At 41.7% G+C, this 25154-nt stretch overlaps 1 protein-coding gene across 6 annotated transcripts in view; it reads right to left on the bottom strand.

The window, feature by feature from the left end:
- Positions 1–24571, bottom strand: part of spag9b (sperm associated antigen 9b) — a 34821-nt gene extending 10250 nt beyond the window's left edge. Inside the window, exons 1-10 of one of the 6 annotated variants that reach the window (XM_076759391.1) lie at positions 23989–24413; positions 15027–15147; positions 11994–12064; positions 10704–10807; positions 5123–5270; positions 1651–2101; positions 1429–1522; positions 604–728; positions 460–471; positions 74–131 (exon numbers count right to left, since the gene is read on the bottom strand). In XM_076759391.1, the coding sequence (XP_076615506.1) occupies positions 74–131; positions 460–471; positions 604–728; positions 1429–1522; positions 1651–2101; positions 5123–5270; positions 10704–10807; positions 11994–12064; positions 15027–15147; positions 23989–24288 (1484 nt within the window). In that variant the 5' untranslated portion in view covers positions 24289–24413. Of the gene's footprint in view, positions 1–73; positions 132–205; positions 221–459; positions 472–603; positions 729–1428; positions 1523–1650; positions 2102–5122; positions 5271–7422; positions 8071–10703; positions 10808–11993; positions 12065–15026; positions 15148–23988 lie in introns of those variants that run through there. The other 5 variants (XM_076759390.1, XM_076759392.1, XM_076759396.1 and 2 more) reach the window with 5 other exon arrangements.
- Positions 24572–25154: the final 583 nt, after the last annotated feature.

Raw genomic sequence — 25154 nt, 5'->3', positions numbered from 1 at the left:
TTATATCATTATTTCAATGTAAATGGTTTTAAAAACAGAAATGAACTCTTCACTAGTTATAATGAGGACTAACTTGGTTTCCAGCAGCTGGGTGTTCTCATGGATGAGATGTTCGACTTCCCGCCCCATACCTGAAAATGACAGCCCATAATGTGAAAACAAGTTTTCTATCATACACACTGACACACTGCTCTCATAGTCTTACCTAGAAAGTTGTAGTCTGAGAGTCATGCAAGAGATGATGGAAGAGGTTTATGAGAAGTGAAATGGTCTCATTTTTGAACATCTGTGGTCTATCATATTACTGCTCCTTCACAACACAATAGCACCACTCTAATCTATGCTCCACATTCATAAGAAAGTCACGGAGTGAACTGAAATTGAACACAGAATCAGGGACACAAACGCTGAGAACAAGGAGCTGATAAAGAGATCTGGGGGAGATTTATTGATACACACCAGAAAACTCATCTGTAAGGATGATAAAGCCCAGCAGCCCAAGAAAAAACAATCCAGAGAATACGACAGGGGAAGAGAATTGTTGGTAAAAGTAGACTATGATGAGATTCTAATATGACATCATGAGAACATGAGGTTTCTTACCCAGCAGGTCGGCTCCTTCGTCCACATCTCCTATCAGGTCGTTTCCTGCAGATGACAGCTCCTCAAACAGGGAGTCTGTGTTCCGGTCAAATGCTAGATTCTCTATGCCACCTTTAGTTGGAGTGCTGGATGGACAGACAAGGCAGAGGGAGGAAATGGATTTCCAAAAATGATTAGTAACACATTAATGTGCCACGTCACAATCTGTGACATATTGCTTCATTATATGAACATGTACACCATAGTTAATTTTTCTACGTACTAACATAGCTAACACTCACCTAATCTGCAGCTGACGATGGGCCCCAACTAATGCCCTATTTACCCCTCAAGTAAAGTTTGATAAAAACCTATCAACAAAATGATATATTGGTGGTTGAGACTGGAATTTCATTCCTGACCTTTGAAACAGCTGCTGACAGAACAATCTGACAACAGCATCTATTCAGTAGCCGTTCTGGAGCTTTCAACCGCAGGAAAGAAAAACAAGAGCTAGAGAGAGAAGCGGAACTCTGCTTACTTTCTTGTGCCTGTGCAGCTGGCCAACTGCTGTGTGAAGCAGTTGTAAATGTCAGATTATCGAGTGGATGCAGCCCCACCGCCCCCTCCAAATTCAATGTTGAAAAAATGTTTGGGGGAGGGGGTTTCCAAAATAAATCAACCACCAGGCAAGCAGTTCTGACAGAGGATACAGATTTCTTAAAGGCAGGGGTATGCTCAAAAACTACTTGGTATTATGTTAACAACAACACTGAAAGACATAGATGTTAACTGCTGCTCATTTTAGTGTAATAATGAGAACAAATCTAATCATCAGTCCTCTACCTTGTTCCTCTGCAGCCGTCAAGATCCATGTCCAGTTCAGGAGTGGACTCAATGATGGCCTGCACCTCCGACTTCTCCAGGTTGTCTGCCCCATCTAGAACAAAGAGCAGAGACACAAAAAAATAGAATGAGCACACCTAACAGCAGGTAGTTAACATTATAGTCCTGTAAAGTCCCTAGTCTTGTGTAAACATCATAGACAAGGTGCTTTAACTGTTGTACCATCATCTTTGCGGGGTGTAGAGTCCTGACCATCATCTCCAAGCTGGCCCTGCTGTCCTTCTTGCACCGCTGCAATGTTCTTACTGCTCTCTGGTTTCCCACTGTTCCTGTCCAGGTTCTTGTTGAGCCCGTCTGAAACTTCCTGTTCCTTCAGGGGCGTGTCCACAGACTCCATGGCAACATCGGAAGCAGCAGTAGACAGGGGTGTGGCAGAGGCAGACCCACTCCCGACAGTGGAGACAGGACTCACTCCAGTGGACGCTCCATCATGAGGAGATAGTGGTGTGGAGGACTGTGAGTTAGCAGATGTAGATGAGGGGGTGCTTGACTTAGAGGCACCGCCCTGAGAGGACATGGTGGTGTTGGATTTGGATCCACTTCTGGAGACACTTCCCTGGTTGGCTGAAGTACCGTGCTTGGAGCCTCCACGAGTCGCACTGGACAATTCATCCTTAAGATGGAGGGGGAGGGGGGAAAAAAGTGAGTTAGGGGACAATAAGGCAAACAAACAAAAAAAGTTAAACTATGACCTTCATTAACTCAACATGTTTATTTATTCAACATTATGAACCTTCTGCATTTTTAGCTGTAAAGGCAGCAGACTCGTGTATATAACAATTAGTCATTTGGCGACATACATATGAATTCACACACACACACAGCATCAGGGACAGTTTTAGGGTTCAGTATCTTGCCCAAGGACACTTTGACATGTTAACTGCCAAACCACTGACCCCCTGAGCCCCTCCTGAGCCACAGCCGCCCCATACAACCATATAAAACAATCACAACAACACAAAAGTGTGCTCAAGCCACAAGTATCAAGAACGGCATCATTCCATTCTCAAAGTCAGCTAAAGAAAAACTCTGAAGAGGTCGTTGTTTGTTAACTAACACAATTTTAACTCAAAGACTACTTACTAGTTTTTTTTCCAGAGCTGTCAACCATGACTGAAGTTCCATAGTTAGGTCACATGATGACGACTGAGCAAATTCAATTGTGCGCTCAGGAAAATGCTAGTGAGCTGCCCTTGAGTTATGATTCTTCAAACTCTGAAGACTCTTTCTGAAGATACATTAGCATATGACTCTATATTCCTTTTGTTTAAATAAAATGAAGCCAAAAATGATGTCAGCACCAACTGTGTGAAAGTGTGCACCTTGCCATGCAGCTACAACTCAACACAAACACTAACCAAACCACAACATGCAACCAGGACAGTCCATCTTTCATAAAATCATATCCATTCTGGCAATTGACAACCACAACTGTGTTTAACAGACAGTCTCAAGATATGCATGTAAACCCTGACAGTGTAAAGAGCTGCTAAATCACCTCAAATAGACCTTTTCACAGCAGACATTTTGATTCGTCACAGCACGAGAAGCACGGATTAAACACATTTTGGCTAAGCTGCATCAACTGTCCCAAAAAGACAGTAGCTCTGGTCTGAATGCAGTTATCAATTGCATGTGTTTTCCTGCTATGACTAGCCAAAATTTGTGCTCTGAAAAGGGTCAAACAACTTCTTCTGATGCTTTAAAAACAATCAATCTGAAGACACAAAAAGTTTAACTGGTTCAGCAGGTGAGCATCATGCAGTTTCAGTTAGATATGAGGTACAGCCATCACACCACAGTTAAGTCTGCAACACAGCTAGCTACTAAAGCTACTATAAAAGGATAAGTTTGGTTTGCAGTGGTTAGTTTCTACACGAGTGACAGACAGGTCTACCTGCTCCTGATCAGCCTCCTGATTGGGCATATTCTCCTGCGAACTTTCACCTTCCACTCTGACTGGGGAGAACTGTTCCTCAGACTGAGGGATATTAAAGACCTTGCTCATTATTATTTCCTAACATTCATTATTTGAAAAGAATTCAAGCAAAAAAAGAAACTAAACTAAGGTGATATGACAGACATAAAAGGGTGTTCCATTAGAACTGATCAGAATGTGTCCAAGACAATAAAACAAAGTTGTGTGGGAGTGAACCGTGTAGTGAGCAGTATTTATACACAAGGTGACCTGGTTGGCAAAGGCTTGCAGTGTAGATGAATGAAAATGAATTGGATTTACAGTACCAACCAAACACTCGGGTTTCATTGGCTCTCAGCAGCCCTATGTAGCGTGCAGAATTTCTAACCCTGCATTGTTCTGATCCGTTAATACCAGTGGCTTCAGCTCTATAAATAGCACCGTGCCTGATGGAAAAGAATCAATCAGGACAACAAAGCATCTATACGGATCGCTAGGTCACCTTGAAATCAGACCAAGGGGGAAGAGGAGACTTTAGAGCTTCCATAGACATTGAGTGAGAGAGAATTCCACTTTCTCCATACTATTGTTTTCTCTTCCATGCATTCCCAACTATGTGTCCCTCTCTGCACTGATGGGAGTATTTTCTTTCACATCTCTTGTGTGCCTGTATTGCTGCACTGGGCAGCCAATAGGGGGAAAGCTTCCCTCCGCTGCTATTCTGCTGATAATGGCTCTTCCCTGACCCTCAAAAAAAAAAAAAAAAAAAGGACACACACACACACACACACACACACACACACTCCCCTTCCCACGGTGAGATGGCATGGAAGGGATCATTAACTGTAAATCTTTGGGAAATGTCAAGTCAGAGGACATAACACAAAGGCGCTGCTGTGTATCTGCACTGGGGGTGCCTGGTCAGACTTTTTGTGTGTGTGTGTGTGTTAGTGTGTATAAGCGTAGAAGCTGAGTGAGAAAGATGTACTGTGACACTGCTATTGTACTCCAGAACTCAGGGTGAGGTGCATAAAAGCAGTTGAAGATTTGTCAACCACCTAAGCTCCGCCAGTTACGAAACAAAAGTCCTGTTAATGAGTCATTGTAAAGGTTACCAAAACGCAAACCACTTTCCAATTCTCAACAATTTCCTGTACTAGAGAAATAACAGCAAATGAATACTTATTAGGTGGTCATTCATATTCATGACGAGGCCTAGCTTGCAGCATGGTTTCCAACAGCAACAATGTGAAGACACTCTGTCCTTTCCACCCTGCCTTGAGGTTTGAGGCAGGCCCCCGAATGGTACCACTTCCTCTGCTTGCTGGGCTCCAAGCCACCCAGTTACACACACACACACACACACACACACACACACACACACACACACACACACACACACACACACACACACACACACACACACACACGCTGCTAAAAATTCTGGACACACTGAACAATCGGCTCTCTTGGAATAGAAATGTACTCTTTTTGGTGTTTGCTGGCATCAAGTGTTTGCATTTTGTTTCCACAACCGCTTTCAGGGGTGCTGGGGATGATGTCACCAGTCTGATTCGTGGGAAGCTCCACAAGCCAACATCAGACTTCAACTTTACACTTTACAACTAGTGATCTAATGATATAAAGAAGCCTTTCTTTTACATTCATTCACACTGTGTGTGTGTGTGTGTGTGTGTGTGTGTGTGTGTATCATACCTTGAGGCTGGTGTTGGACCGTGGATGGCTGAGGTTGTTGAACCTCCATGGCTCAGAAGGGGTGTCCACAGGTTCCCTCTGGAGATCAGGGGTCATACCATCTGTCCCAGGAAGTTGGAATATGCCCATGGAGATGGGACGCTCCTTCCTGAACACACAGATTAATGGAAGGAAGGATAATTCAAAAGAAAAAATGGCAATTCTGAAACAAAGGAATAAACAAGTGTTTGAGATTGGCCTGTTGGTCAAGTCAGTCTTATGTTATCAGAGTAGCTGTGAGGCTGTACTCAGGCACATCAGTGCTTTGAGCTAAATGCTAACATCTCCAGGCTAACATGTTTTTGCAGGTATAATGCTTTCCAAGTTCATCATCTTAGTTTAGTGTGTCAACATGCTAACATCTGCTAAACAGCAGTCAATACTAAGTACTGCTGAGGATGATTGGAATGACATTAGTTTGCTGTTATTTAGTCATAAACCAAAGTATTGAACAAAGTGAAATTTGTTTGTTAAAGTTATTTGAATTTATCCCAAAGGTAATATGAATGTGCGCACTAAATGTTGTGGCAATCTAGCCTATGGTGATCAGGATATTTTATTTAAACTGCAAATGTTAACTTCATGAGGGCAATGGAGGAAAAGTCGGGGGATCACCAGTATTAGTAGAATACATGATCTGGGAACAATGAATAGTTGCACAACATTTTGTGCCAATCCATCTTGTTGAAATATGTGACTGAATTTGACCTGCTGGTGACAAACATGGATCAACAAAGTCATTAACTATTAACTGTGGGTAAAATGGATATTTGTAACAAATTCTGTGACAATCTGTCCAATAACTGTTCACATATTTCTGTCTAGACCAAAGTGCTGGACTGTCCAACTGACTGAAACGCAAAGAATTCCTTTGGTTGCAAAGGAGACCCTGAGCAAGGAAAGCAGTTCCTACAACAGCATGGTGCAAAAGAGAGGGGAGATGGGATTTATACAGGGTGATAGAAAGTGGGAGCAATGTTACACTATATAAAGCAGTTGGACATGTTCTCATTAGTTTGGATGTTTTGACTCTCTGTCTCCATGTTGTGAGGAGGTTCCTACAGAGAAAGTCACATATATTGTGTATATTGTGAAGTGATGAATTAAGTTTTGTGTAACTGCAGTACTGCAGGAAACCTGAAGTCACTTAGATGCCACATTATACATTTCATTTACTTTTGCTAAATTAAATGGGCAGGTTGTTAATCTTTTTCAGTCTGCATTTTAGTTTGTTCATTTTTCAGTGCAGTGGAAGTAGATCAGCGTTATGTAATGTAATCAGTCAGACAAAACAAACTGTGTGACAAGTCTGAGTAAAGACTTCACAGGGGTGTGTAGCAAAGACCCCCTTGAGGCAGTTTGGCAGTGAAGAGGTGGGAAGAGAAATAAAGCCAGTTGCCTCATAAACTTCATTATCTCCCAAAAATTAGCTCAGGCAATAACAAATTCATTTGTATCTGTCTCTATGATGATGTACTCTGCTATATGTTATTAGAAAGTGGTCAGCTGAGAGACTTCTCACATAGGCAGGGACACATTAGCGAGAATAAATATCTGTTATCATCTCTAACCCTCACGATAAAACTCATGAACCAGCTCACACTTGCATGGAGATATTCATACTCAAACTTGCATTTCACACGAGCCCTGGCCAATAATATTGACAAACACATCGAAATAAATCCAGAGCGGCGGACCAAGCACACACCTGCAGCTGCTCTCACTCCAGTGACTTGGTATGAAAGAAATATTTGATAGTGTGAGCACAACAATGGCGGCCACGGTGAAAAGAGCAGCCGGCACGCAGCAATGAAAAGCAGCAGCCCAAAAACAATGGACACGCCACCATATTGAGAGGAGGAGGTCACATGCAGGCCACTGATAGTGACCAATGCTGACTTATGCTATTCAAACTGAGGGGGTGAGGGAAAAAAAATCACATGTTCACTATCAGTCCTCAGCTACTGTTTCAAATAGTAAAATATGCTAAACTAAATGATGACAATAATCATGAACAGCTAGAAACTGTGGTTAAGTGGATCTATCCGAGGAGGTGAAATCGTCCAGGTATGACTGTCGTTTTTCCCATCTCTCTCTTGACCTACTTTTAGCGTGCAGTCTCATACTGTCTGTGTATAACACACCCACATGGCAGCAACACTGCAACTGCATGGCTAAAAACTGGCAGTAGCTACAAAGACGCAGATTATAGCATGTTAAGATACATTTAGCTAATATACACACACGCATACATGTTATACCTGCTGGGTCTGGGTAAGGAGGGTAAGGAAGGCAGGGCAGGTAAACCGCCAGTAGAGACAGAGTAGTGAACGAGCAGCAGCACTGACAGAGAGACCAGTACAGCAGAGTTGATGACCACCGCTCCCCCTACAAAGCCAAAAACAAACAGCAGCATACACCCGGGGCTCATGGCCCCCCCAGATCATGGCCCAGTGCCTCAACAGGGACCAGGAGGGTTGGGGGGCACAAACAATGACAGCAGATGAGGTGGGGGTCACTGAAGCACCAAATCCCCCTTGGCAGACCTCTGGTTGGACATCAACCACTGAAAGTCAAAGACGCTGTATCCGTCTAGCTGGGCTCTGAAGACTGCAGTTCAATCGTGAGGCAGACAGAGTGGGAGCAGGTCAGAGGCAGAACAATCTGCCAGCAGCAGTCACAACAACAGTAATCCTGGTGGCTTCAGCAGCAATGAGTGATTAAAGCAGAGCAGCAGCACACACAGCAGAGCGGTGGATCATCCACAGAGAGCAGGGAGAGGCTGGCGGCAGCAGCTCCTCTTCCCCCAGCGTCCTCCTCTGGCAGGTGACTCTTTTCCTTCCTCCTTCACTCTTCCTATCCTCTGCCGAGATGCTACGCGGCTGCCGCTGTGCAGTCTAGAACACTCTGACGCGCTCCCTCTCCCACTCTGATAGCACCCACCACCCCTCCCTCTCTGTCTCTCCCCATCTCCCTCTCTCTTTTGGATGCTGAGGCAGCTCGTTCCATATGCCTCTTCTCAGGCTGCAGCTTATTGGCTGCAAAACAGGGAGACTGATCAAAAAGTGTGTGTGCATGTGTGTGTGTGTGTGGGAGAGAGGCTGGCAGTGTGTCTGCATTAACGGGAGGGATAGTAAGGGGCTAGGAAATACAGGGGGCTGCCTGAAAGCACAGATTCAGTCCACGGTACATTACAATACACAGTACAGTGACATTCTACTAAACACTATTCATACCAATTGGACTGTTTCATGTTCACTTTTTTGACAACCAAATTCTGGAGTCATGCTAACAGATCTGTGATGTTGTACTGGAGCTAAATGCTAACATGTCCACAATGTCATTGTTAACATCCTGATGTTTAGCAGGTATCACGTATCACCACGTTCACCATCCTTGCTTAGCATTTTAACATGCTAACATTTGATGATTAACACTAAACGCCTCAAGTCTGAGGCTGAAATGTCATTAGGTTTTCAGGTATTTGGTCATAAACCAAGACATTAGGCAAGTTAAAATCAAGTCAAATCATTAAGTCAAACAATGACCAAACTTATTACAAATTATTCTGTGGGGAATGTGAATATCAGTACCATTTCATGGCAATGCATCCGAACACTCTCAGACAAAAATATCAACCTCATGGCAGTGCTGATGAAAAGTCAGGGGATCACCACAGTCATTAGGGGTACTCTGGAACCAAGAATGTCTGTACAAAACTGCATTTAACGTACGTCGAGATATTTCAGTCTGGACCAAAGGAGTTGACTAACCAAATGACCAACAGGCAACACTGCCATTCCTAGAGCCATGCTACATTTCCACCCTGAAGACAAATATTACCCACCAAAAAGACTGATCTGATACCTGAAGAGAACCAATCAGAGGAAAGATAATTCCTGAGATATTGAAAGCCCCTCAGAATATGACACAGCTGGAAGCCTGTCTAGAGCAGACTCTTCAGGGTGAGAAGGGCACTACTGAGGGAGGCCACTGAGAGGCCTGTAGACAATGAAGGAGGTCCAACAGCCGAGGCGGGACAACGTGTGCATACACAATTGCTGCCTTGGTGTTTACCAGAGTGGCAAAGAAAAATCCACAGATGAAGAAAACATGACATCTGGGTTAGCGTTTACCATAAGGTAAGTGGAAGAAGGTTTACTGGTCTGATGAGAACATGGAGCCTCTTGACCTTTGTACTAAACAACTTCAACCCTTTATTTGTCATAAACCAAACACTGCACCCGAGCAGAAACAAACCCTCCCCACCAGGAAGTGTGGTGAGGGCAGCATTATGCTGTGGGGCTCCTCTGCAGCCATGGAATGCTTGTGAAGGAGGGTAGACCTCTCAATGGATCAGTCAAAATACAGTCAAAAAAATCACGGAGGATAAAGAAATCAAACAGGATGAACACTGATGCTTGTGGACACACAGGGCTGAACCAGCATCTCTGCTTAAATGTTGAATAAAAAACAAATATTAACCTAACCTCCTGGCTCTCTGCAGCATCATCTGCTCTGCAAGTGAGTAACAAACACAAAGTTCATCATCCCACTGAAGTAGATTAATGTGGAAATGGCCAAACTACAGTCCTGGTATACACATTCTGCAGCATCCTCTATCCGCCCCGAGCAACTCCAGCTTAATTCCTTCCAGCTGTTTATAATGATGGTCTCCCTTCTGTACTTTGTCTTCTCCACATTGACAACATCCTCTCATGAACATTCATCTCCATTTACAAACACCCAATATCTCTTTATTTTGCACAGTTCTCATTTTAGAATTTAGCTGAAGCTCTCAAGTTCTCCTCCTTTTCCTGCATTCATTCTCTGCTTGACTTCTCTACTGAGACAGGTCCTGACATATTTCTGCCTCTTGTCTGTAGGGATGATATGTGTGTGGAAGTAAAACTTGCAGTGGTTAAAACTGCTGCAGTCAGGGTTGTGAAACCTGGAGCATCACTCACACTGTAACAGACAGCGGTCCACCTTGAAATCCAATTCATATTGAGTAATAAATAAAGACTTCCCGATACTGATTACATTACATTTTTCTATACTGATCTGGGGCCCATGAAATCTGTATGGATGTTTTCCAGAATTTGTTTATTTTTTTCCCAAATTGCGTGTTTCCGTTTTAATTGTTCTGAACTCTGTTTTACGATTTCAGTATATTTAATCATCAGAAAGTGTCTAATCATGTGGTGGGTAAATAAAATGTAAACAATTCAATAAGAAACAAATCTATCAAATGAGCCTCCATAAGCATCTGGGACACAGTGGGTTAGCGGGTCTGACGGAGGTTGCGTTGATTGAACTGCAGTTAATTGATAGGGATAATGGATACGATATTCAAACAGAGCAAAGGTTAAGACCAGAGCTTCTGCTATGTTGGTATGAATTTCCCATTTGAAGTCCTAATGTTTGTAGGACTGACTATTGATGTAGCTTTGGATGATCTCAGTGACTGTGTTGAATTTGAAATCAACAAACAGCATGAAGTGAGGAACAAACTGCTGTGGTTCTGGTTGGCTTGTCTCACCGTGTTCTTGGTGTTGTGCTTGTGCCTGTATCTGAGGGCTCTGGTGCAGCCACTGCATGCTGGTGTTTAGTCCGCTCCAGGTGCTCCATGTAGCTGTGGATCATCTGAAAGGTATATATATTTAAATTGTTATTTTTTATGCTCTTATTTTAGTAGATGTGTCATATTTTAGTAGATGTGTCATGCACCAATTTCACCAGAAAAAATTCCTCGTATGTGTAAAAGCATTCTTGGCAATAAAGCTTTTTCTGATTCTGATTCTGATTTTTCTGAGGTATAGAACACACAGAGAGCCATGGAATGAGCAAAAGTTCTTTCTTGTTGATGTACAATTGTTTTGTATTTACATGTTTCATATGCTGAATTAAAATCCACTCATATTTTATGCATTAAAGTCTCAAGACAGCCTGTACTTCTTAAGTAATTAAAAAAAAGATGACTTTGTTGCTGCTACACTGCAGTGTACTTGTAACTGCTCAGCAGAACTCCTACCATCAGTCAGTACTATGGTCACTCACATATGAAGTATACTGTGTCCTGACACAGCTGTGAGGTACTTACAGTGTGTTCCAGACAGCTTTTATTCTACGTTCATCTTCTCTATTCAACATTATTCAGATCAGCGTTAGACCACTGAAGCCTGAGAGGCTTGTTTGGACACTGGACATCTGTTAGTGACGCATATTGAATAACAGACCAAGGTAGACCAACGTCTCAGCAGAAAACAGATTCACATTTAGACTTGTCATGTTCGGATTCCTCTTCAACCAGCCCACTCTATTCCATTTTTCAGTTCCTTTGTTTTTCTGTCATTATCAATTAATTTATATATTCACCATTTCCTCTTTATATGTTCACTTTCCTTCAGAGACCACCTACAGCATCCCCCATGCTTGGTTCATGCGTTCATTTCCAGGACTTGACAAGTTGTTTCATACCTTTGCCCAGATTTGCCTCTTTATGAATCTGTTTCTGAATTCTAAACATCATTTCTTCGATTTCATGTTTGTCTTTTGCTTGTGCTTCTTTGCTCACTTGTAGTACACAGTGCATCCATATACTGTATGTATGAGTGTACATTTCTGAGTCAATAATCAGAATCAATTTGTACATTATGAAAAATCTAAAAAAAAAAAAAAAAAAAAAATCCATACACATCATTGGTTATTGTGTTGTAAAAACAAAAAACAAAACATGTAGTCAGTGTACAGTATGCATTACAGTGTGAACACATGCATAGATGAACAACCTAGTGATGAACATATATATCTTAATCCCAGACCAGCATACCTCAGTGTGTCTCTGATGAAGGGCATTATACTCCTTCTTGAGCTCTGCTTCTCTCTCCTCAAATCTGTTGACTAGATGAAAAAGAGAGAAAATAATTAAAGTACACTTGATATAACAAGTCATGGGATTGCAGCAAGATTTCCTGATAACAACAAGCAGCTTTGTCTCAAAACACCAGCTGTTCTATACAAATTAACAAATATAATTTAAAAAATTCTCAGACAAACGGTGCATTAAATGTCCCACAGACAAATGATTTACCCAGTGGGAAACCAAGAATGAGTGTGGTGGTAGAGTGGTTGCTGTAATAACATCTCAGAGGCAGAAGAGGGCCACCACGCATCAACAAACCCTCCTAAACTAAACCGAGGACAGCTTTGACGGGACGATCTCTCCTCCCTGAATCACAGAATCACAGCTATGAAATCAAACATGTCTCATCATCATTAATGTTTCAACCCATCTGAAAATTCCAACATTCAACTTCATCAATAGCTGATAACGCTGATAAAGTTTGATACTGCCACATGTATGTATGTGGTTTGTAATAATAAAAGTCCAAGTAACTTCAGGATGAGGAATGACACCGTCTCCATTAAAACATGTTAACACTGTTTACCATCTAACCAAAAGGAAAAAAAACAGGTAAAAAAAGAGTCGCACACCTATCTGTAGAGCGACCATGAGCCTCAGTCATATCCAGGCAGCATAGTCCATTTTTTTGCAGTGGTGATATTAGTTTGTAGTCAAAACAGCCGAGCAGTCTTGACGTGTGTTTTTTTCAGATGCCAGCAGGAAAAATGGCGTCTCACAAAAAAAGTCTCTTGCAAATCCACAGAAGTGAGCCACGCACTGAGCGACTCTGAGGACCATTCCTACCTCATTCTTCATGCTTTGCAGCACCGGTCTCAGGCGCTCAACAAGGCACAAGTATAAAATTTAGAGAAATTCAACACCTACATGATCACTGAAGAGCATGCATTCAGACAGCAGCTGCATAGAATGATGTAAACTGTGACTCAGTGTGGTTATGAGAGGCCTGATAGAGGAACAAGAGGTTAAAGAGTAAGGCAGAAATAACCCAGGTTAGATGCAGAGGTGTGCAGAGTAAAAGGAAGTGATCCTGAAGGAAAGCCCCACATGAGAAGCCTCAATATATACTACCGAAAGAACTCATTATCATTGATATCTAAGTAAAAAATACTTAGGATTTAAGTCATAAATTGAGAGCCACCAGCTTCAAGTGTCCTAATTTGTCTGAACAAAAAGCCCAAATATATTCAGTTTACTGTGATACGTGACAAAGAGAATCAGCAAATCCTCCCATTTGAGAAGAAACCTGAGAAACTACTACATATTTTTACCATTTTCCTTGAAAATGACTGAAATGATTAATTGATTCCCAAATAGTTGCAGATAATGAAGATGAGTAATGAAAGAACATTCATCAAAGTGTTCTTGGATTTATAGAGTTAGACTGTGTGTGTGCGCGTGTGTGCGTGTGTGTGTATTTTCCACTGACAGCATCAAACAACTTAGTGATCCACGGCATACAGCTGCCAATTCAGCCAACTAACATGGACAAATGGAACTCATAAACAGAAAAAGGGGAAGTGTCACACTGAAAGAAGTAAAGAGAAATTAGCTGAGAGCTCTCAAAATTTCCCTTTGGCGTATTTTACGGTCCAGCAGTGGAACAAACAAGCAGTCATACACACACTGTCAACAGTGCAGTCACACACACACCGTCAACAGTGCAGTCATGCACACATCATGAGGGTTTCTTCAGAAGCCCTGGAGGGACGAGCACAGCCTGAGACTAAAGAGAGACTACGGTAGGGCTGCCAAAATTGGCCAAAAATGACGTTTGATTATTCCATCTCAAAAAAAAACAGACACACTGAAGTTCAAACTATTTGAATATCTATTGTTGTGGGAAAATACATATTAGCTGTGTATTAGATTTATTTACTGTGTCTTTAGCATGTAGATATTTTCTATCTACATTCCTGGACATTACACAATAAACAAATCAAATGTCCTATACTGTGTTGCTGAATTATTCATTTGTTTTCGCTTGATGTACATTTCATTTTCCATCAATCAAAGAGACGTGAGTGCAGCGTTTCCAGTTAATGCCGATGTCCACGCGTCCTGCAAGACTCGATATCCTGGTCAAACAGCAGGTATTCTGTTTAAGTATTATCTGATTGTTCTCCTATTCTCCCATGTTTTTGTGTCCCAGTGACTAATGAAAACAACACTTTTTGAAGTTTCTCCAGTATTTGGCAAGATTGCTGCAGCCAGCATCCACAAAACGAGCTGCAATTTCATTTTGAGTGTTGCCACTGACGGGCTCAGATTGTTCTAATAACTGTCTTACAACATAATGCAAAGAATCCCTACAGATACCTTTTTGTTAAAGAGTAAGATCCTAATTTCCATTCACAAAAACCGTAATCTTATCCTTGTAAAACACACTTCATTCAAATATGACAGAAACAAAATAAAACTCGCCAAAACCAATCATCACTGACTCTGGATTGGTTGAAATAAAGTCTTCATCGAGAAAGAGAGGAGTGGACATCAGAAAAGCAGTGAAAACGGCGTGTAACGCGTTGACAGCCCGAGACTACACCGTCCGTTACTTTTACAAAGACTTAACGATGAGTCACTTTGTACATGAATGCTAAAAATCAGTCCGCTCTCCAAAATCCTCCTGTGCTTGACACAGAACCTTTCAAGGCTTGGAGCATGTTTGGTCTATCCTGTTCCAGCTCATTTGGCAGACTTGGCAGCTAAACACTCATAGTATGTTACTAATGGCCTTTGTTCAGTAGGGACATGGGAGTCCATCTGCCCTCTGGCACATCAGGCTAACAAACAGTCACAAGACCCGAAACTGTCGATTCTGCTCAGAGGGATTCTGGCTTGTGGATGGGTGTGGGTGTGTGTGTGTGTGTGTGTGTTAGATTTTCCAATAATAGAGTCAGTACATGAAAACCTGTCTGTGACACCATGCAATGGACTTACTCTGATCTGCATAGTTTTTAGTTTTTAGCTCTAGCTGACGTGTGTGCGACTCCAACATCACCAGTCGGCACTGGAGTTCCTTCTTCTCGCCATCCTGGGAGTCTTCAAAGACAATGTACCTCTGGAGATAAAGACAGAAAAGAGGGGGAGGGAGCAGAGCATTTATTATCAAAGTACTGAAATGAGCACAAGAACTTTAATGTTGTGAAACTCCCAGTGAGGGATGGAGGAGATGATTTGTTTATGGTGGAAACAGGAGACAAAAATGTCACAGTTCCCCTCAGCCAGTGTGACATCTGCTCAGCCCTGAATGACCTCACAATCATCTCCATCTATGGCACCAAATTTGAGTGTGCATGAAAAAAGGCGAGGTCTCAAATGGAGATGTTGTGAACTAAATCCATTTGTGTGTGTGTGTGTGCTTGTGTGTGTGCATGTGATAAAGATCTGCTCAGGCTAACAGTGTTGATATCAGTGGAAAATAGAGCGTACAGTATCTGTCTGCTGTTCATTGTCAAAGTCACCTAACCTTTCTGCACAACAGGTGCACAGCGTCAGCTTCCTTACAAAGGCAACAGCAGTTACAGCTACAACCTCTGTATACGCGCGCGCGCGCGCGCGCACACACACACACACACACACACACACACACACACACAGTTTCCTGGGTAAGTTAGTAACAGTTGATATCATTGTGAAGGTTGTTTTTTCAATCTTCACAGCAGCTGTTGTCACTGACCTCAGTCTTTCTCTCAGGCGATCTTAGACGAAGAACTCTGACTGTTTTTGTAACAGGAGGAACTGAATAAAGTATCACATGGGATTGGGGGTGCACTCCTAACACTATCATGTACAATAAATCGTATGATGACGATAAATCAGTGGTCAGAGTCAGAGGAAAAATGGACTTTTAGGGCTTCAACTCAGCTGCCCAAACTGTCTCCTGCCACTAAACCACCATGCTGTCCCAATCTAATCCATTTAATGCTCGGTTAACCACTGCTCCCTGATGGCACTTTGTACTTTGTTAATAAATTAGATTAGAGGAAACCTTAAGGAGCTCTGGAAGTGGGTCTCTGAAGAGAAAAATACAGTGATAAAGTGAGAATCAACTAGAACAAAGTAAATGCTGATAGTGACATAACCTGAATATGCTGGCAAATGACACTAAAACACATGAAAAATAAGATGGTGTGTGAAGTAGAGCATACTGAGGCAAAGAAATGCTAACTGACTGATGTTCAGCAGGTATGATTTTTACTATACTCACCACCTTATCTTAAGGTGTTAACAGGCTATCATTTGCTAATTTAGCTCAATAGTTTTTCCATGTCTTGGGTCAACAACCAAAGTGACAAACTACAATTTTGACCTGATGATGGCACTAGATAAAAAGTCTGTAAGAGCAATTGTTTGCAATTGGATGTTGCTGTACTTTGGTCTGAGTCAGCAGCCCACAATGAATGAGCACGAGTAGCTGATGTTTTCTGGTTTTCTTGGTATTCTAGAATAGTTGATTATTTTAGGGTTTTGGACTGCTGCTCTGACAAAAACAAAAAAGTCATCATGATCTCAGGAAACAGAAGAGAGATAATCTGAACAATTCTGATAAGAGAATGAGAATTGGACATTTTTTTTTTACTCTCTTGGTTTGTTGGTTTCCTTATTGGGAGCCCATCTATTGATACCCCAGGTGGTAAGCTGAGTTAGGTGTCTGAAGACAGGCAAGACCTTATCATGCCTGCAAACACACAGTCTTGTGATGTGTGTGCTCACTGTGGACAAGAAGCCTGGGGTCAGGCCATGGGAGGGGGGTGGGAGTCATCTGCAAGGACACGAGGATCACCTGAGAGCCTTGTTACAAACAGCCTCTTCTTTACACACACGTCACAATGAGACTGGAGGTGTCTAACAAAGGGTACATCTTCAAGATGCTTTTGTGAACTCTCTCCAAAAACAAGGCCTGTTTTATTCTTTTCTTAACACAATTCAGTCACTGATGGACTGAGATGTTGTTCTCTGCCTTTGGGCTCTCAAAACTATTTCCATGTGGAGGGCTTTAATTTATCATCTTTGAACGTTCTCTTTATTAAATGGCATCTAACAAATGCAAACAAGAGAACAGATTTTTGCCTTATAAATAGTGGTGAAGTGCACCTTCTTCTCAAGTAGAAAAAGAGGGAGGTTATCTGGACTGGGGGGTGAGAGACTTACAGAGGGCACAGTCAGGTCCGGAAAGTCCAGGGAGCATCTTAAGAACTGAGGAATAGTTGGTAATGCAGCATTTTCCATGTAAATCTGCTAAGAGCATTAACAAAGCACTGGGCTAGACTACAGACGGGGGGTTCATAGTGGGGGGTACCCCCTAATCTGCAACTGTATGCAAGTACAACACAAAGACAAGCTAACAGTTACAGGCCTTAGTTTCTGATCAGTTGAACTGCTGACAGGAAAAGAATCTGAACACAAGGTTAGATTTACATGAATTAACACCACAAACCACTAACACACTTTATGGATGACACATACTGACACCCCTTCTACTGTATCAACACATTCATTAGAACAACTCCTAATATCTTCCTGTCACCCTGCTGCTCATCATATGACCCAGGAAGGAGGCTTGTGCGTATGACAACGCTCCAGAGAATGAGTGTGCGGCGTTTGAGCGTGCACTCTTCCCCCTACGCTGCCTGTATAATGCTCCCTTTGTCCCTGAGTGCCAACACACACACACACACACACACAAACACATGTGGCTCCAACACAAGTGCAAGCACACCCACACAGACAGGGCTCCGCTGTCTTGGCACTCAATTGACAGAGACTGAAATTAACTCCTTTTACTGTTTTTTGGCTGTGGGTTGCAACTGGGACATTTGGGAGAAAAGGGTGTGTGAGGCCTTGGTCATTCGACCCAATAAACAGCCTGAAAGACCACTTCAGTGAGCCTGCTGGGATTACTTCATTATAATGACATGGCTGATGATATGGATATTACAAACCATGCAACCATTTTTGGCAAGAAAAAACGGAGCCTACTGGAATCTGATAAACATACTTTCAATGGCTAAATAACAAACAAGACTAGAGTCTACAAACATGCTGACAGCTCTGTGAGACTGCACTCAGGCACAGCGATGCTTTGAACTAAATGCTAACATGCCGACATGTTTACAATGACAAATGCTAACATGCTAATGTTAGCTGGAACAATGTTTACCATGTTTCCATCTTAGTTTAGTTAATTAGCACTGAACACAATGTGCAGGTATTTGGTCATAAAACACATTACTGGAAAAATAATATACTGACCTGATGATGGGAGTGCATGACAAGATTCAGGATCACTAAAGGTACAGTTCATCCTGAGGGAGATATGAATGTCAATACTAAATTTCATGGCAATCCTCCCTACAGTTCTTGACACATTTCACTCAAAACCCACAAATGCCAACCTCCTTTTGACACAAGAGGACAAGTCAGTAATGACCAAAGTAATTAGCATTCAGCATCTGGGAACCACAAATGTCTGTGCCAATTCATCCAGCAGATGTTGAGATATTTCACTGCCTAAATGAAAGGGGATCACCAACAACCTGAGGGTTCATCCTCAGGGCACCATGGATATCTTGTGCTAAATTTCAATTTCAAATCACAAATTTCAACCCCTTGGTGGTGCTACAGGAAACGCCAGGGGACCAATAAAGTCTTGGGGATTCATCCACTGGAGACCATGACTGTCTGTATAAAATGAAATTGCAATCCGTGCAAACATTACCGAGATATTTCATTCTGGAGCAGTGGACAAATCAGCTTTGCCATTCCTAAAAACTTCAGTCAAGGTTCTGTCTTTCTACTCTTTAGGCCACCGTTTTGCTTATGTCATATGAGGCTACGCTACAGAATGTTACCATTTACCAATAATTTTGCTCTGTCTTTTAATGGATCTCATGTTAATGATGCATGATGATCAATCAGCTGCCAGTATGTGCAAGTAGGCTGTGGTCTTTTCCAGGTCAGCAGACAACCCTGACTGGACAAAAGAACTGGGGGAAGTGCTGTTTTTCCCCAAGAATTTCCTGCCTTGCCTTTTCCTCTCCTCTGCTGAGACAAACTATTAAGAGGAGGTATTCCTCTGGGCTTGGAGCAGCGAAAAGCAGGACTTGGCTCGTACAATGGGTTTGTTTGGTAAGATTAATCTGCTTATTTGCTTCTTGAGTGACTTGTCACGCAAATGAGCAGCTTAGTAACTGAGTCAGTGCCATGTTGCTCCTTTGCCTCCGTTGAGCACAGTTGCGTTGGTGTTGGGGGATTCTTTGCATTTAGTCTGAGTTGGTTATCGATTTTGGTATCAACCTCGTCACAGCTGTCTGAGGGAGTGAGGATGATAATGAAATGAAGGAGATGTGGAAAAGCTATGCCATGTTGGGGCCGATGTAAAAATTTGCAAACCAGTTTGATATTAAGCCAAATATCAGACCAGACCAGAAATATCACATTTTACCACCAGGTGTTGCACACGACTCAACCACTTCTGAGGGGAACATAGTAAGAGCACATGAGAGTAGAGCCACACCACAAACAGGACAACTGACACGATGTGTCATCCGTCCAGCTTTGGTTTTAGACTGATCAATGACTGTTGTTGGGAAGCTTTTTTTGTACTTACAATAACATATCCTTGCTTCACCTTTCTCTCCTCTGCAGTGTGTGGAGGGTCATAGCTCCGCCCTCACTGAGACACAGCAGAGCAGAAACTAGCACGACCATAAATAACAGCAAAATGCCGTAAAGTCTCTCACACTGAGCTCAAATAAAAGGAGCGCATATAAATTAGGTAAAAACAATATTATGCTAATCACATCGTCATATTGCTCATTATTAATGCAATACAAGTTGGATTTACACAGGTTGCTGATGTCGGCTGCATCGCAAAATGAGTGCTGATCAGTCTGTTCCCATAAAATCAAACCGGTTTAAGCTCATACACAAACCGGAAACCGAGCCAACCCTAGTGTGTGTATGTTTGTGTGTCTCTACATGTGGGTGTGCACACACGGAATTTACAAGATTTCTGCATCTGGTATATGCTAGACTGCAATGGCCTCCACAGGAAAAAAACAAACAAACATCTGTCTCACTCCCCACCAACAATGATATCCACCAGATTTTATAATACATTTTCATTTTGTTACTCTGTAGGACGAACAATATAGTTATTTTACATTTTGCCTAATGATCTTTTGAAGGTATCTTCAGTAAGCTCCCAATATCTAGTGGTTCTTTCCAAAAATATCTGGTGCACAATGTGAAGTGTCTGTCTGAGGCAAAAGTGACTTCTTTCAGACAAACAGAAAATAAATAAATAAATAAAAATCAGGCAGTATGTGCAAGTAACAGCAGCCACTGTGCATGAATGAAGCAGCACCTACAGAAAGTCAAACTTCAACAGCACATGCAAGAAAAATAAGATACTGCTGTAAACAGAGCGTACGTAGAATGTAATAATCTGACTTTGCAAGACAGATCAAGACATTAATATGAACTGTGCATTTTGTGGAGAGCTCAGGGAAATTCGTTCTGATTTTGCCCAGATACAAAACTGAGGACTAAACAGTCAGTTCATACCTGACCTCATTCTACATGACTTTGGAACAATGTATTGTGTGGAGTCACTGAATGTGGAAGGAATTCTTGGTCTGTGTTTTATTTGATCAGTCTGCAATCAGAAATCCAAAGCTATGAGTGAGAAGCCAGACTTTTCAGAGCTGATTATGTCAAGCTCTGCATTTCATATAGAGTATAATACCAAAAAAAGCTGTTAATACGTAGCCTGTAAAATTTACAAAGCTTTCATTTAATTATGGATCTTCTTTTAAACCACCATGTATAAACATGTTTTGCTTCAATACAGTCTATTTTAAACATTTTATAGATTACCTATTTAAATAATTATCTACATAAATTGCAAATATTTCACTAATCCTTAGCATCACATGGTCACATACCAAAACAAAGCAAGCAAGTCTGAATATGATGGTTGGTATAGTGAACTACACTGACCTCTCCTATAGAGAGGATGCTGAGCCAAAGGACGAGACCTGTGACATCATCTCAGCATATGAATATTACTGATCACACCAACATGAAAGCTAACTGGTTGCCTGGCTGAGTGACGAGCTAGTTATAAAGGGGATGAGGTATTTTACACACAGCAGCCAGAGAGAATAAGATGAATGTAAGCCCATAGCATACCAATGGAAAGTCCTGTGTGCACAGGTCCATCGAAAAGCTTTAACAACATGTTAGGACATGACATAAATTATTAACACACTGCTTTGTGACCTGTTGTGCTTGTCATTCAACACTGAACTGTCAAGTCAAATGTCAACAACTCAGAATAAGCTGAGGAGCAGCAAAAACCACATGTACAAACACGGTATTGTGATTTACTAATCCAGACTCATAGAAATAAACTAATTAATTCACTGGGGGGTGTTATCCTCAAACATTTACGTTGCAGTGAGATTTGGTCTATAATAGTTCAATCTCTTTTTCCAGTCTGAAGTATGGTGGCCACAAGGGAGTTTGCTGGGATTAAATGTGTAAAGGCTGTAAAAATAATAGGCCAGATTAAGTGTAAAGCCCTGCAGTCGTTCAGGGTTGTTAAAGATGTTTCAGTGAGGGGCTGCTTGTGTGTAAAATGCCCAAGAACAAGAGCCAGTGAGGATTAATAGAAGGAATACTGAGGTGTGAGCTTTAAATGTACAAAAACATGCACGCTTACAATAATGTTCCTATTGTAATATCAATACTGTGACACAAATCATTTCTATTGAAAGGATAACAACAATTACAGAGGATTTCAGCTTTTTTTCAAGATGCTGTTTAAGTTTTAGTTTTAATATTATGGAAGCAACTAGTTTACATTTTATATTGTTTTTTTTTTTTCTTTTAAAGTCTGTCTGTAGTTCTTCAACTTCATGTCCTGTATGCAGTATTGATCATCGGCTGAGAAGTACAATGTACATGTATTCATGGTCCTGCTGCATGAGCATGACATAATACATAATACTGTACATGTAACATTCAAACAGCAGTTTTCCTCGTGACTTGTTTTAGATTAAAACTTTGTTAATAGTTATAACCAAATGGTTTAAGGAACTGTGACTGTGCAGATACTCAACTGTCTGTGGCAGAAGTCACACAACAGAGTAATTTCAAAGTAAAGCATATAAATGTTTCACGATCTGAAGAGCCACATTAGAGCATTAATAAAACAACTGAATATTTAGCTGAATTTTCCATAAAAGAAACACAGAAACTGCAGTCCATCGTCACCTGGATAACAAATGTTCTGATAAGGTGATAAATACAATTGCCAGTATAGAGTAAACGGTTCAATGACCAAATGATTCTGGTCACTATACTTCTGTGTTCTTTCAAGGCACCTCTGTAGATGTCTTGATGTGTTGTCTTGATGTCATGGTGTTTTAAAAACACCATGACCACTTCTAGTCTGATACACCTGGTTAAAAGAACAAAAAAGGCTTTGGGACTGTTGTGGTTTTTAAGAACATCTTTGCATCATTATAGAGATATTCTGTCCTATATTTTACACAGGTATTGCTTTGTATCACAGATGTTTTGCAACCAATCTCTGTCACGTGTATCATCGGGAACCCCGCTAACATTGTCACTGTGGGCAAGTTACTGCAATTACTGTAATAGGAGTGACTTGGACCTTTGGTTGAAAGGGCAACACATTACTCATACCTAACAACAGTTAATGACAGTGGGAGGGAAAGGGTGCACGTGTGTGTGTACAGAAGCAAAGCTGAGAGTTATGGTTTGTGCTAATAGGCTGCTTAAGCAAAACACATAGCACTTTCGCTCCTGCATCTTCCATCTCATCAGTGTGCCTGTTGCTACCACGGCTTTAACACAGGCTGAGTGTCTGTGCATTTAAGACTGGATCATCACTGTAGAGCATCACCACAATTGCATACACTGCAATAGAACAAAACCAGGACCAGCCCTCACCTAAAAATGATGTAAACACTAACATTAAGGTAAGTTTCAACTGAGACCTAGAGTGCTGGTGTGCATAACAACTGCAAATGTGTCACAACCCAAACAAAGTCTGCATCACAGTGATGAAGTAATGAAGAGCATGGCAATGTGTCATTTGGGCTGAATCAAATGAGAGGCCAGTGAGGCTGTCATTAGTCATGAGGAGGATCACTGACATTCACATTTGGATTTATTGGAGATGGCAGTAAGCAGCCACTTGACAAACCAATCACGGACTGGTTTGCATATATCTGAGGCTTGACTGAAAGTGAATGCTGAGGTATTACACGATAAACAGCAGTGCTGCGCATTAACCTTGATCTCGCATCAACTGTGGGTCCAGAGAGTCGCTGGCATCCATGGTGATATGAACTTGCAGCCAAGGTACAGCGCGTGCTTCATAAATGATATTTGGGCTCGGGCCAATTGTCAGACCTTGTCCCAGTAATGGGACGGTGTTTTTAACCTCTTTCATGAATTTCCAACCCATCAAGCAGTGATTCTTTAAACAACCATTTCCATTTACAGAGAACGTTCGCCTGTTATTCCTCCAGTTTTCTTCCGCCAAAATGCCCGATAGTGGGCAATGGCGAGTATCAACAAACAGTTTAGAAAGTATAATTATACCCCAATAATGTGCTTTGTGAGGTTCTGTAAGTACGCCGAATCGAGAAATTGTTTATATAGTTCATAAAAAGCACTAATTCGTGATTACTGAGATATGATGTGTAGTTGATAAGCATCACAACAGGGAAAATCCAGATTTTTGAATTGGGTTTCGTCTGACATTTCATCTTTTCACGACAAAGCACATAATACGATCCTATAATCTATAATCCGGGTTAAAAAATTAGTTTGGCAGTTAACGTTATGGGATGAAACCCACCTCTTCTGCGTGTTTTCTCAGTGCTTTCTCCCGTTCATACTGGGTAACGAGTTGCTCGTTGTCTTCCTTCAGCAGCTCCAGCTCCACTTCGTGCTCCTGGTTGACAGCGAACACCGAGTCCAAGTTCTCCAGCACGGCAACGACCAGAGGCATCAGCTCCTTCACTACGTCCTCGTCGTATTTTTCGATTAGCCGTTCAAACTCACGATATATTGAACTGGCCAGACCTGAGACCCGCTCGGACATCATGGTCGAGTTGCCCGTATCGTCCTGATACAGGACTACGTCGTCCAGCTCCATTTTCTTGCCTCCACTTGCACTTATTTCCCAGCTAACGTTAATGAGCTAGCCGCAAGCTTCAGCTGGCCAGAGGCTGTCCGCCTTGCTACTTTCAGCGCAACAAAACGGTGTTACTAAAACATAGCTCGAACGTTGTGTGTTGTACAGAAGATATACTGTACTTCATAAGCAAATTCTGTGTTTCTTAGTCGTATGGACGGCTGACTTTGAAAAGCTTGCTAGCTCAGTAGCTAGCAGTACTGAAAAGTCTTTACTTGGCTCCTGATTAGTTTCCCTGTCCAACAGATGAGCTCCTGCTGCTGCCTTCAAGTACTGTCGGAAAGACAGGGAGGACACCGTTAACGAGAAAGCAAAGTAGTAAACTGCAGAAAGAACGTCAAAGTCTATCTCAGCAGTGACTGGATATACCGAAGATCAGCTTCGTAATTTTAGGAAAAGCCAAAGGCAAGAGGTGCACACGAAAAAACCATTCAAATGTTGAAAAAACGTCGGAAGGTTACAGTATCACAGTGTAAAAGCAGCGGATGAATGCAAATAAACACTGAAAATGCACACCATCAGCTCAGAGTTTTAAAGCTAAAAGAGTAATTTCATCTGCCCTGTTGCTTATATATAGTTGTTGAAATGTGACGTTTAGAGGGCGGAGAGCATCAACAACTGATTAAAAGACATACAGTTCATTTGCAAGTATATCTTCATATAAACACATAGGAGTGATGAGTGCTTCTAATCATTTTACGTTGTAATTTTGTCACAGTTACCTCGCAAATTAATTTCAGTGTTGAGCCAACTTTGATATTTTACTATCCGCAAAGGAATTGACCATGTCCGTGGTTAGAAATAGGATCTTACGAGGATCACTTGAA

This window comes from Chaetodon auriga, chromosome 20, assembly GCF_051107435.1.
Source record: "Chaetodon auriga isolate fChaAug3 chromosome 20, fChaAug3.hap1, whole genome shotgun sequence".
Classification (NCBI taxonomy): Eukaryota; Metazoa; Chordata; class Actinopteri; order Chaetodontiformes; family Chaetodontidae; genus Chaetodon; species Chaetodon auriga.
Note: the sequence above shows the minus strand (reverse complement) of the source record. Positions and strands in the feature narration are given on the sequence as shown.